This window comes from Peromyscus californicus, unplaced genomic scaffold, assembly GCF_007827085.1.
Source record: "Peromyscus californicus insignis strain IS unplaced genomic scaffold, ASM782708v3 Scaffold_17__1_contigs__length_78620276, whole genome shotgun sequence".
NCBI classification, from domain to species: domain Eukaryota; kingdom Metazoa; phylum Chordata; class Mammalia; order Rodentia; family Cricetidae; genus Peromyscus; species Peromyscus californicus.
In genome coordinates, this window is record NW_026294469.1 from 15,118,505 (window position 1) to 15,132,923 (window position 14,419).

At 44.2% G+C, this 14,419-nt stretch overlaps 1 protein-coding gene across 1 annotated transcript in view; it reads left to right on the plus strand.

Moving 5' to 3' along the window:
- Fhod3 (formin homology 2 domain containing 3) overlaps positions 1-13,850 on the plus strand; it is a 428,882-nt gene extending 415,032 nt beyond the window's left edge. Inside the window, 4 exon segments of the mRNA XM_052741682.1 lie at positions 1,638-1,661; positions 3,083-3,257; positions 6,798-6,959; positions 13,257-13,850. Coding sequence (XP_052597642.1) covers positions 1,638-1,661; positions 3,083-3,257; positions 6,798-6,959; positions 13,257-13,339 — 444 coding nt within the window. The 3' untranslated portion in view covers positions 13,340-13,850.
- The last annotated feature ends 569 nt before the right edge of the window (positions 13,851-14,419 follow it).

The following is a 14,419-nucleotide window of genomic DNA, read 5'->3' on the forward strand; positions in this document are numbered from 1 at the left end:
GAAACATGACTCAGGGTGCATGTCATTTCCTCCAAGAAGATGGGTTCTAGAGATAGGCTACCTTTGCTGGTTTAACGGCCATAGGAAGGTTCTGGCCTGGTCTTGGGCATGCAGATAGGGTACAGGTCATTTGGGATACTAGCCACCCTTGGGAGAGCCTCTGTGAAACAGATAACATGGGGATCATTTAGACTAGTATGCATCTCTGGCCCTGTTTGTGGGAGCTTGGGGAGCCCTGGCTGTAAGGGTCATTTAGATTCCTAGCCAACTCTAGACCTGGTTGTAGGAGCTTAATATGGCCTGGTCTAACAGATAACACAGATCACTGGGCTACTAATCACTTCCAATTCTCAGCTTTCTAGATGGAAGAACAGGGGTTTTTTTTTTGTTTGTTTGTTTTGTTTTTGTTTTTGTTTTTGTTTTGTTTTGTTTTATCCTTCCCATTGGAAAGACAGTCCTGCGTGCTTAATATTCCTGGTTTCTCTGGAGTTCTGTGGGTGCAAGGATCTTTATGCTGTGCCCCCAACAACCATCATAAGCCAAATGGTCAAGTCACAGGACTCCATTGCAGAGGGAAGAGGGACCCTAGGGTGAGACCTTTCACCTTTCAACCCTGACTTCCTCTTCTATAGAAAGGGACTGATGGCACTTTGAGTGCTTGAGAAGGCTGGAGATTTAAAACATAGCATCTTACACATCTGCATATGCCTGGTGAAAAAAAAGCCAGTCATTCTGCCTGAACTGATAATCCACTCAACAAGAAGGATGGTAGAGAGAACTGGTCTCTCTTGCCATTTGAGTGGAGCACCTTGTTATCTTACATTCCAAGTGTACAGTCAGTTCTCAAAACGTCATGCCTGGTTCGTTGGCCTGGCCTCTAGCCTCTGTGGAAAGACTTAAAAAGTATGGGGAATTTAAATGAAGATATTGGCATAATTTTTCATACTCACTTTGTATTTAGAAAAGGGATCTTCAAAGCACCATCTACTGATAAAGTAATTGTGAGTGCAGTGCCACTTCTGGTGGCTACCTTGAGGACTGGTAAAATTCTACAAAGAGCTTAATTTCGTGTGTCTGAGGAGAGTGTAGTAGGGTATGTTGTGCTTGGGAACATTCATGTGGCCTGTGTGGCCTGTGTATAGAAGGGTACACTGTAGTCTGGGCCCTGCAGGCTAGCCAGGGAAGAGTCCAGAAATTGTGATAAAAGGAAAAGGTTGCTGATGGGCACAGCCAGGTAAATGAAGGCTGGTTCACTTACTGAAGCCTGGAAAGCCAGTAGGTGGTGGTGGGTCCGGCAGACAAAGCCTGGATGGGGTAGAAGATAAGGTTTGTAGTGATCAGGGAAGCCAATTACTGACCTCATGGGTGTCCTCAGGAGGTTAGCCTGAAGCCCTTCCTTCAAGTACTTCCTGCCTCCTCTCAGTGTGATCTTTCAGCACAAAGAACAAGCACCCAGTAAGAACAGGGGAGAGAGCCTGGCACCTTCTGACTGAAGACAGTGTGCCCTGCTGATAGTGATTGCTTTCTGTCTTTGGAATGTGATCTGTTGTTGAGATGATCTCATCTTTGCCGATTTCTGTGCCTTCTAAGAATCCTTCTGTCTTTTCCATCTTGTCCTGTCCTGTCCTTTCGGGTAGACTGATGACGAGGATGACATTGAGGTATGACAATTGACGAATGGGAAGAAATACCCTATTTGCCCTTCTCCTGTGTGCTGTAGAGCATCCTAACATAGTCAGCATGAAGTGTCAGCACCATTTAGCACTTGAAACTGTGCATGGACATTTTCTGATTGGTTGTCTTGTCATCACTAACCATCTGATCAGTTCTTGTCATGCTGTTTGTGCCGGAGAGTGAGCAGTTAACTGCATTTTCCAGTGTCTCTGAGCCAGAACTAATCAGTACCCTGTCACTAAGAGCAGGTTCAGTGGGTCTTTTCCCTGAGGCTGGAAAACTGGACAAAGACTCCCTTCCAGCCCCTTTCTGTGATTTTTATAACCCAAGCATGAGAACTGGGTTCTAGCTCAGCTGTGTATGTGCTGAGCACAGTGGTACATGTCTGTAACCCCAACACTTGAGAGGCTGAGGCAGGAGAATTGTGGGTTTCAGAGCAGACTAAGTAACATAATAAGAACTTTTATCAAACAAAACAACATGAAGATCAAAGCATAGTAGAACGAGGCTGGGCATGGAGCTCAGTGGTCCAGCACTTGCTGTGCATGTACAAGGTTCTGGGTTTGATCCATAGCATTAAAAACAAACACAAACCAGAGTAAATCTATAGAGCATCCTAGAGTCAGGAAGAAATGGGGGCAGTGATGGTTGATCCTAGGGACTGAAGAAGGAGAAGCATAGACAGTGTAAGTCACAGATTTGTCCCAGGTCTGTCCCAGTGGCTGAGAAGCAAAAACTTGGAGCCAAGTTTGGTCCATGTTCATCATCTTGCTCTTCATTCAGATGGAAGCATTGTGTGCATATAGAACTCGATAGAGAGTTCTAGAACGCCTCTTGAAAACATATATGCCGTGCATTTTTGAGAAAATCAGCCTGTGTTTTTAATGCGTGTGACAGCAAGCATCTACATTTTTGACCAAACTGAAAGTAGTATTGCTGAATTCCGTTTCAGCTTGAATTTACCCTGCATGTTCTGTTCTGTGACCTGACACTCAACCATTGGCAAAGCCACTTATTCTCAGAGAGTTTCAGTTTCTTTTTCCCTAAAAGTGAGATGAGGTTAGATCTACAAGAATCCTCAGCATTTGTTTAGAACACAAAGCTCAAGACATTTGATGGGCAAGTCAAATGTCAGGTCTTATCAGTGTTTTGTTTGATGTTTAGCTCTTTCCAGGATGGATGGGTGAAGTTCCTTCTGGGGTCAGTTGCTTCTCATTCTGGTGTTAGACCTTCCTGTAGAGAGATATTTGCCATGTGTTGGCATTGTCTGTGACTGACAGAACTCTAGAATATACTGAGTACACACAAACAAAGAGGAACCAGAGGAGAGAATGTTTCCCACAGAACAAAGCTTAACGGCCTCTTTGGCCAGTGTCCCTCACAACCTAACATCCCTTTGGTTTTGCAGTCTGGCAAGTTCTCTGGCAGTTCTCCAGCAACACCGAGCCAGCCACAGGGTCTGAGCTATGCTGAGGATGCAGCTGAACATGAGAACATGAAGGCTGTGTTGAAAACGTCATCTCCTGCTGTGGAGGATGTCACCCCTGTGCTCGGTGTCCGCACTCGCAGCCGGGCAAGCCGGGGTAAGTTCCGGTGGGTGGGGCTTGTCTTCTCAGGTAGGCCACCCCATAAAGGTGGTCTCCATTGCAGTGTGTAGGTTACTGTGTCCAGAGAGTGTATGTGAAGAGCCATCAAGTCCCCAGTACTCTCAGTGCTGACTTAGCCATGCATCCTCCTAGAGAAGGCTGTACTGGCTGGAGGTAAAGATGGTCCGATGGAAGCCATCTTAGGAGGGGGACTCTAGCATTGAGGCTTTTCAAATATATTTACTATTAGTGTGTGTGTGTGTGCGCGCGCGCGCGCGCGCCTGTGCATTTATGAGTGTATGATGAGAGGGCACATTACTGTGTGCATGTGGAGTGGGATTTATCTTCCCACCTATCTGTGGGCCCTAGGACTGAACCCAGCTCGCCGTGCTTCTCTGGGGAGCTCTTCTACCCTTGGAACCATTTCAGTGGTCTACACTGCTCAACTTTTAAAAGCAACTGGACATCTATTCCAGACTAGACGGGACCAAGACAAAAACCCAGGCCACGTTTGCACCGTGTGGGTCCCTTTCCATTCCCTGCCGAAGGACCTTCGGAAGCGCCTTCACTGCTGTTCTATTGCTGTGAAGAGACACAGGGACTAAAGTGACTCTAAGAAGAGCAAGTGTTTAATTGGGGGCTGGCTTCCGGTTTTCAGAGGGTTGGCCTGGGATCGTCGTGCTGAGAAGCAGACAGGCATGCTGCTGGAGCAGCAGCTGAGAGCTTTACACCCTGATCCAAAGGTAGCAGGCAGAGGAGGGACAAGGAGAGGGGGAGAGGCTGGGCCTATGGTGGGCCTTTGAAACCTCAAACAAACAAACAAACAAAAAAAGCCAGGGACACATGTCCTCCAACAAGGTGTGGCCACACCTCCTCCAATGAGGCCACGTCTTCTAAACAGTTCACCAACTGGAGACAAAGATGCAAATCTATGAGCTTATGAGGGCCAATCTTATTTAAACCACCACAGGAAGGGAGGTTGTTGAGTTTCTCTATATACTACTCATCTAAAGAGAGACTTCTAAGTGTCATGTACCAGAGAGTCACAAGTCACCAGTCCCGGAGTTAAGACAAAAAAATAAAAAAAATAAAGTGAGTTTAAAAAGCCATTTAAAAGGCATTACAGGTGGCTGGAGAGATGGCTCAGAGGTTAAGAGCACTGGCTGCTCTTCCAGAGGTCCTGAGTTCAATTCCCAGCAACCACATGGTGGCTCACAACCACCTGTAATGAGATCTGGTGCCCTCTTCTGGCCTGCAGTCACATATGCTGTACACATAATAAATAGATAAATAAATCTTTAAAAAAAATAAATAAAAGGCATTACAGAACTGTAAAAAGAAATGGCACTACATGTACAAGAATTCTGCGGGAGCTGAGACTAACTCTCTGGGACTGGTTAGATTGTTTGGCCAGCAAGCTTCAGGAATCTGCTCATTTCTGCCCCACACCAGGGCTACAGTTACAGATACAAGCTGCTCGGATCTGCTTTCACATGGTGCTGGGGTTCCAAACTCAGGCCCCATGCTTGTGCAATAGACACTTGACCGACAGAGCTATCTCCAAAGCCCCCGGGACTGACTTCTTAATTAAAACTGTTACCTGGTCCAAGTAGATCAAGACATTCCAGTCTGTTAACAGAGGAAAGGGAGAAGATTCTGTAGGAAAATCAACCTACCGCCAGTCTCGGCATTCTCCTTATAGTTTTAAATTTCATTTTGTGTGCTTATGGAATGTGTCACAGCGGACATGTGGAAGTCAGAGGACAAGTTGTCGGAGTTCCTCTCTCTTTCTACTATGTGGACTTGAGGAAAGGAACACAGATCATCAACTTGGCAGCACGTGCCCTTCCTTACCTGCTGAGCCATCTCACTGGCCCTCTGCATTCTTTTATACACAAACATTATAAGCTAAGAAAGAACATGAAAACATGACTGATAATCAGCAGAGAAAGCAGACATTAGTGGCATAATCCTGAGTCACCATCCTACTGAAATGTGTACCCAAGGACTTGAAATGACCATTGCAAGCGCTGTTTTAAAAAACAAAATGAAAACGTACACAAGTAGGTTAAATAAAAGTGGATGATTTTACACATAACTAGAATTTATAAGGGTCAAATGGACTTCATGAAGCCATAGAATAAAATGCCAGGTTTAATGGCAGATTTTTGTCTGAAGGATAAAATTCTTGAATTCAAAGACAATTGATTTGAAAATATGCAAAGGGGAGGACATTGAGAAAAGCAGAACAAGGAGTAAGAGATTCAAGTGCTTAGTGAAAGAATGATTCACCCACATGTCTAAAACACAAGCAGAGTGTATATGCCCAACATGTGCCCCAAAATATCATAGACTCTTAAACAGTGATCCACTGTTCCCAGATAGTTCCATCAAATTCTAGATCATTAATAGCTAGGTGCTTACAAGCCTCAAAATTTTAAACATAACAGTATAAAAGAAGAAGTAAATAACATATTTATCAACACATTAGTGTTCATTTTAAAAACATTTCAAAAAGCATTTACCCTCCCTCAGAATTGGGCAAGCGGCATTTCTTTGGTTTTAGCTTAGACTTAGTCAGACTGGCTACCAGTGGCTATGAATTTGAGGACTCTAACCTGTAGGCTTGTGAAACTGTACGTCTATTACAAAATGAAGCTTGAGGTATAGAGATGAACAGTTTGGGATACCCCTGTATCTTTCCTTTTGAAGAAGCTCCTCATCATCCAGAGTTTTCACAAGGACGTTAATCTGCCACAAAGGCCATGGTCCTAGATGTTAAATTACCATTGGTTCCTAACTAATGTTGTTTGGAAACCCATGCTTTCTTCTTGTCTATTGGCCATACACAGTTACCTATAAGGAGATTTGGACTGTCTTAACAAGTAGTTTTCACAAAACATACTTTCTTGTCAAGGAGCAGACAGGTATTTCAGAGACAAACTGTGGCAAGCTCCCTGTATCTGATTGAAGAGGGCAATCCTCCTTCGGTTTTTTAGAGGTAATCCCAATATAAAGTGTATCACAAACCTGCCTGGTTTCTGTTTACCATGAGGGGAGTTCCGTGAGTGACATTGACGAGGTACATTCAGCTATTGATGGAGAGCTGATTCAGTAATCCCTCAGTGGCTCTCTGTGCATTATGGGATGTGTCTTGCTGGGTGTCAGTGATGTGCTATGCAGGGTCTGGCTTAGGTCATTTGCCCTCAGGTAATCAATCATACGACCTGCAGGTAGCAATGGCTGACACAGGAGAGAGGGAGAGAGTTAGGTAACAACAAGAGACAGGAACACAGCTACATTGTAGGGAAATACCAAATAAATGTCCCAGTTCAGGTTTCCACAGCACTGGCAGGATAGCAGACACAGGCAGGGAAAGGCCAGCATCCCATGCATCACTAACTCTGAAGCTGTGGCTGGTCTTTGCTGGAATCCACCTCTGATGGCTGTCAGCTACTAGACAAACAGTAGCATTCTGCTTCTTTTGTTTCTCTTCTGTCTGAGCACACGGCATTCTCTGCTTGTCTCATCTTTCAGGATCCACTGGTTCGTGGAATATGGGAACTGATGAGTCACCCAGTGTCACCGATGATGCCGCTGATGAGATCATGGACCGCATTGTCAAATCGGCCACCCAAGTGCCCAGTCAGCGAGTGGTGCCACGGGAGAGAAAGCGTTCCAGGGCCAACCGCAAATCTTGTGAGTGCATGTTAATAAGACCTGGAAAGTCAGAAACTCAGAAGGAAGCTCCCATTGGTGTCCAGTGGCGACTGAGAGTGCCCATCTGCATTCTTTAGCAATAGGAAGTTCCTATCAGTGTCTGCTATTAACGAGGGAGGTGGGGCAGCTGTACTTGTTAAATGTACTTGCTGTACACGCTCTAGCCTCTACCAATGAATACCCTGTCTCTAGCAAGGTCTCAGAGGTCACTGAAAGTCTCAAACATGTGGAGGTAAGGCTTACTACCAAGTACTGATGCAAATGTTTTGCTAGAGGCTACATTTCTGCTCTTCTTCCAGCACCAGAGGCTACTGGTGAGGTAAAGCCTGGCTCCTCCCAGGGTTTACCATAGTCTCAGGCAGATTAACAATACAAAGCAGGGGTAGCAAGTGATTTGATGAACAAGCAGAATGCTTACCATTTCATGTTCTTCAGGGCTGACCAGGATTTCCCTTTTCCTTTAAAACAGCCTTCAACTAAATCCCAGTCTTTTTAGTCTGAACCTGCTGCTCTTGACCCTTCCATCTGTACTGCACTGATTCTCATGGGTACCCCTCTCTGTGGAGAAATGCGATCCCTGGGGATCGCTGGCGTCTGCCAGCGTTTGCTGTGGCCCACAGTGTTTTAGGCACATTGCCCAGGCTTCAGCCTGCTGCTGGGTCATTCAGGGGACAGCTTGAGTGTTCACTGGCTTTGACTATGAGAATAAGGGATGGTGAAGAGGAAAAGGAGTCCCCAGATAAAAGCAGAGTCATGCCACACTGGCAGAGAACTTAGTAGGAATACAAGTACAGGATACCCCCAGTTTATCCAGCCCACGAGATTTACACAGGAGTGACTCAGGTATGAGATGTAATGTTTAGCCTTCTAGTTCTGTTTCTCTCACTACTGTGCTTTTTCCAGGGTAAAGAATGCAAAAACAAATTTCTTCAGTCTATCATACCTTGCTTTTTTCATATGCTCTACTTTAGTGTCTGTTGGGAATCCTTTTCCAAAAAGGAAAAAAAAAAAAAAACGAATCATGAGGTCAGGGTGAATGATGCAATTTTGCTGAAAGTGGATGGGCTAAGAGTTGGTTTATGAGAAGCTCCTAGGTGAAGATGCTGCTGCTGGCCCTTGGTACTCATGTTGAGTATCAAGGCTCAGGACCTGTGGTTCTCAACCTTGGATGTATGTTAGAGTGTTCTACCAAGATCTAAAATTCTAGGTGCCTTTGTTCATCCAGACCAAAGACTGCAGAATCTCAGGGCTTCTTAGTTACTGTCCCCTAGAGGAGTCGTTACACTGGGGGTTAACGCTAGCTGGCCTAGAACTCACTATGTAGATCAAGCTATCTTTGAATTCACAGATATCCTTTGGCCTCTGCTTCCCAAGTGCTGAGTTAAAACATGCACCATGATTCCTGGCTTCCCTCCAGGTTTTAATGAAAGACTATCGTTACTTGTTTGTCATTTTTATATCTTCAAGAATACAATTGGTCGTGGCTTTCAGCCCCCAAAGAAGGCCTTTACATTTAGTTTTGTTGCTCGTTTGTTCTTTCTCCAGTGTGGCTGTGACTTCTTGGCTCATCTGCTGGTGCACATGTCTAAGAACTTGGTCAGAGACATGTTCCTCGGGGTTAGGCTTAGACAATATGGTCATCTCAGCAGAACTTCGTTACAGATGGGGATTCATGGGTCCTATCTCAGGGCAACTAACTCAGGACCCTCACTTAACAACGCCAGCAGGGACTCACATTCATAGTGAGGAGAAGCAGCATTAGGTGGGGGTGGGTAGGTGGTATGACCAGGAGTGGCATTGTGAGCCTCAGGTGACAAACTGCTCTCCAAAGGGGTGATGTTGATCCACACTGGTTGAACATGATAGGCCAAATCCCAGTGCTGCAGGCCTGTGTCACACTATGTGAAGGCCATGCAATAGTACTTCTTTGTGGTATTTATATTTACTGGTACTAAGAAGGATGGGCCTCTTAGAAAGCTCTCTTCTTTTTGTATTTAACTTTTCTGTGTTATTTTTTTTTACTATTTTTAAGATTGCTATATTTAAAAATAGTAACAAGAAATACTTTTAAGTGAAACTTCTGAAGGCCTTTTTTAAGTCTTTAGGAAGTTATCTTCAGTAGTTGCCATTGGTTACCCTCCCGTCAGTCACTCTGATAAACTAGAGGCCAAATGGAAGAAGTCTTGCATGTGATAACTTCTGCTCTTACTGGAATGGGCAGCCTCAGTGTAGGAATGGCTGTAGGGAGCTTGGGAATGTGCTCAGTAGCAGAGCGCTTGCCTAGCATGTGCAGAGACCTGAGCTAACCTCACCCTTTGTACCACAAAATGATATACAAATGAGCAAACAAAAAGACAAATATCTTGGCTAGAAGACAAAATGGTGAGCTTAGAGATGGAGACAGGCTGCCAGACCTGGGAGTACCCTGGCAGAGAGAGGCTACGTTGAGCCAGGGACTTTAAACAGGGAGAGTGTATGAGCTATTGGCTTAGCTTTCCATTCCTTGAAGATGGAAGATATTCTACAAGTTGCTTGTCTGCATTGGACCCAATCAATGGTCCAGATTTTTCTACCCATAATGTCACTGAGAACAATAACAGTAACAATGAATCTTCCTCTTCAATCTGTCCAGAGAATGCCTATTTTGGTGGTTGTCATAATTTGCTGTGGTATAGTTACTATTTCAGTGTTATGCAAAGCAGCCATATACTCTTTTTTCTTTAATCTGGACAAACACAGTTTTCTTGTGACACAGTTACTATAAGATATGCAGTGCCCTGTGCATGTCAGTGTCTATCTCTACTGGGTGGAACTGTCAACAGAAATTGAAGGTGGAGGATGCTAGATTTTGATTCCCATTTTAAAGAGAGAATAAAACCAAGCTTTCCAAGAGTAAGAACAAACAACACAAAACAAGAAACAACTTAGAAAAAAATCTATGTTAAGTTCAGTGATTTAGATAAACCTCAGTATGAAACAGTGGTGTGTTTAATTAATAATGGTGATAAGGTGAATAGGCATGAATGAATGATCAAGCTGTCTGGGGTACATAGTTCACTTGACTATAGACAGAATCCATCCACTACAAGAAATGAAACAGAATCCTAAAATCTAGAAATCTGTGACCTGTGATCTATAAAGGTCGCTTGAGGGTCCCCAGAGGCAATGATGGATTCCACACATGATGCTTACACAAGGCTGCTGTCCATGCGCTACCTGCTAGTGTCAGACTCTGCAGTCAGTTCAGACATGCCAAGTGCATTTTAATAAACCCACAGGCTCCTGCAGTGAATTCTGTTGCTTTCCTGCTATTGTTAGTTAGCATCTCATCAAGAGACACCTACCCCAGCTCTCCCACAAATTCCAGGCAGGGCTCAACAGCTGGCTTGGCAATTCTGACCCATGAACAGGGTTGTGAGAACTTGGGTTTTTCTATATTTTGGTTTCTCACTTTTTCATATTGGATTGCATACATTGTCCCAGGGATGATTGTGAACACAGGCTTCCTGGATATTGACCTTGTTTAGACTGTATAGAAGCTCGATGGTGTTGGAGGGATTCTTCCCAGATTGATGCAGGATAGGCTGTAGTAGCTAGGGAGAATCCACCTCACATCCCCACACTCCTGTTCTTTCTTCTCTTGGACCTATCTGTGAAAAGGGACTTCCGTGCTGATTGCATGCCTGTTACTGTGTACTCTACCTATTAAAGAACACAGCCACAAACCAGGGACTCAGAGTCAGCCTTTTCTTGTCTGAAGGGAGCTCAGTTCTTTCCAGGATTGAGAGAGGCTTACCCTTGTGCTGTGGAGTTCCCCTCCCAGATAGGATCTGGCTCCTCTCTGTGACAGGATCATGAAGTTTTGGGATCAGAGCCACGTTGTAAAGATGCTGTCACTTTGGCAGGCCCTACAACTAGTTGACAACTTCAGGTTTGTCATGGTTGCACAGTGGGAAGATTCTGAGGACTGCTGGGATAAGATTACAGGTCTCTGATTATCTTCCTAATTCCCATTCCTTCATACCGTGAGTACGTCCTTACTGCTTCTTCCAGGGTGTGAGATATATTTTGCAGTTGCTGTAATTAAAGTCTTACTACTTTTACAGAATATTGAGGATTACCACTATGCTAGCGGATAAGTGAAATACTCTAGAGATTATTTTTACTGTATCATAAAAACTCTTCAATCTATTTTAAAAGAAAAGTAGACTTGTCTCACAACACGTTAGACACAGCACTGAACCATAACCAGCATACAACACAGTTCATTTATCTTTCCTTTCCTGAGATGACTCTCATTAAGCAAAAATTTTATTTTTCATTATTCTAAGGCAGCTATATGTTCTTGTATAGAGCAAATTAACACTAGGCCTGAGGCTTTAAATTACTACTCTTGGGGGAAAAAAACCAGATGTTATAAGAAAGGACTAGAATTTCTTGGTCAAACTTTTAGAGATCATGGGCTAACTCCTCTCCTAAAGACAGCTGAGGGCACCCACCTCAGCTGTGTGCCCAGGTGAACAGTTACTGCTTCTCAGAGGGCAAAGGTGGACCAGAAGCTAAGATTGTGATGATGGAAAGAAACGTGGGTTCAGCTGGAAGCCTTGGCCAGAGAGGTGGTTACAGGAAGACCCCAAAACATTCCACTTCAGAATAGCTCTGTTTGTTTCACAATAATAAATCACCCTCCCGGGGCTGAAGAGATGGCTCGGTGGTTAAGAGCACTGACTGCTCTTCCAGAGGACCCGCGTGCCAGGGGACCCAATGGCAAAACACCAATGCACATAAAATAGATAGATAGATAGATAGATAGATAGATAGATAGATAGATAGATAGACAGACAGACACCAATGCACATAAAATAAGTAGATAGATAGATAGACAAATAAATAAATAAATAAATAAATAAATAAATAAATAAATAAGTAAGTAAATCGCCCTCCCAAGTGGGAAACTGGCATACAGGAAGAGAACCCTGGCTTTCTAGTTTCTCACCATGTCTGTTCTTGTGCTAGACATCCATGTGACCCAGAGTGGAGGGAACAGTGATGAAAACAGCCTGGAACTTTCAGATTCTTTGCTACATGCTAAATGAGCTTTTGTCCAGGGGAGGGGGAAGGCATAGATTAAGGGGTACTGCCAACAGACCCTTGAAACGAGGCCCTGTCTTTCTGGAGAAAGTAGGGTGGGACTTGAGTGGGTCTGGAATAAGGAATGGAAAGATGCAGGAGGTTAGCCTTCTGTTTTCTACACCGATTACTAGACTGTTCTGATCAACTGAGGAAATGGTTAGTTTGGGATTAGGGTAGGAGATAGATCTATACGTTCTAAAAACAGAATAAATACGCCCCCCCCCTCCTTTTATAATCTTCAAACAGCTAGAGTGGACTGAATATAGTTTGTAACTTTCGGGAAGTATAATGAACCTTTCAAACGACAGCGTTTCTTGAGCAGAGGCAGTTACTACTTCATTCACCCTTATTCAATCTTTATTTTCACATCAAAATTGACCAGTGTCAGACAGTAGGAAACATGTGTTGCCAAGCTAAACACGAGCCTATTCCATGTGAAATAGGAGCAACCTCCAGTGACCATCAATGCTCCCGTGACGAGGTGTGGACATCACTTCTTGAAACTTGTATGAGATATAAAAAGCATCTACCAAATTCTCTCAGAAATTGGATCGTTTTCCCCTTGGCATCTATTTAGGAAAGGTCAACAATGATTTCAATCACTGTCCCTAAAGGTCCTTTGTCAAGTTGAGACTGAGACCCACATCACTCACAGAGACTCTGCCTGACCATTGTCCCTTGCCCAGGGCTCTGCCTAACACATGGCTGCACAAGGCCCTAGGTGTTGTTTATATCTCCAACTTTGTATTTCATGCCATAGGTTTGCAGCTGGGAGTTTGCTGACCCCTCTCTATGTACTGCTTGTTTTCCCTTGTATTATTAGAACCAGGTTTCCCATGTTATGACTCTTGCAGCTCTGTTACATTCCATCCTAGGAAGACATTGACCTTTCCACATATCATGTACACTTTCCACAGTCTGCACCCATTTTTCAGTAAGTCTATGAGGATATCCCTCTCCTCCTTGCAACCCTATCATCCCATGGTCTCTTCCAGGGTACTTCATTCAGCAAGAGCAGAGTAGCGCTGGGCTCCCCTGAATTCTTAGGTAGATGGGTATTGAGACACTGAGTACCATTTGCCTCTTGCTAATACCTCCTTCTCTTCTTGTTTCTTTGTTTGTGACCTGTGTGGACCACTGCAGTACGAAGGACCTTGAAGAGTGGCCTGACTCCAGAAGAAGCCAGAGCCCTAGGCCTGGTTGGCACATCTGAACTGCAGCTGTGACTTTTGTAGGCCCTCAGAAGTGTGCCGAGCAGAGAACCCACTCTGGCCAGATCCACCCCTTTCAGCAGGGGTGGGAGGAGCCTCGAACATCTGAAGGTTCAGAACTGAGAGCTCATTGTGGATATAACACTTCTTGTGTCACCGCTGTGCATTGACCCGGATCTCCAGGAATCTCCTGCATGTCCTTTCTTTATCAGCTCAGCTGTGTTTCTCTTGTTTCCTTGATGCCTGGTTTATTAGTTCCAAGTGTGACACCTTTTCTAGGAAGCAGCAGTCCTTGTAAGGGACAAATCACTTCTGTCAGAGTTGTTATGATACCGTGAGGCAATGTGATTAGACTCAGAAGCTGGGTCTCCTCCACAACAAAACGTCCAGATATAAATGCCAATGTTGTACACAAAAGCAAGCACAGATTGTTTACCAGTTGTGGATTTTAGATGTACCAAATGTTTATATAAACTCATAAATGTACACCATGTTTCAACTACTAAATAAACAGAGTTTAATGTCATCACAAGAAACTTTTATTCTCATAGACGGAGGATCTTAAATAGCAATGCAGGTTCACATCCTTCCTAGTCAGCAAGGACTCTTGCTTGGCATGCTCTTCAGGTCCTTTGGGTTGTACTTTGTTGACTGAGTAGCCCCAACAACATGCTCTTTGACATTCTGGTTTAATTAGGCATCTCTCCTTGCTGCAGGGAATGCTAGCTGTTGTTAGTCTTGTTATGCTTTACCTTACCCACGAGGTTTGCTGTGTGTGATGCCAAAACAGACGTGAGAGCAGCTTATCACACAGCTGAACTGTTCTGGAACCAACAATTTTTCCTTTTATACAAAAATTCATTTTCTCAGAAAATTTACTCATCACCCAGATGAAGTAGACTTCAAAGTGCTGTCTACAGAGAACGTTATGGTTTTTACATTCACTTGTCTTAAGCACAAGTGGCCAAGCCCTACAGTGTTCAAGACAGGATTAATTCATGGATCTTAGCTGTTTCAGAGCGACACTGGGGCTGGCAGGTGCCGAGGAAGTGACTCAGATTTCCACAGAAGCTCCTGGGCTGGCCAGGTCTCCCC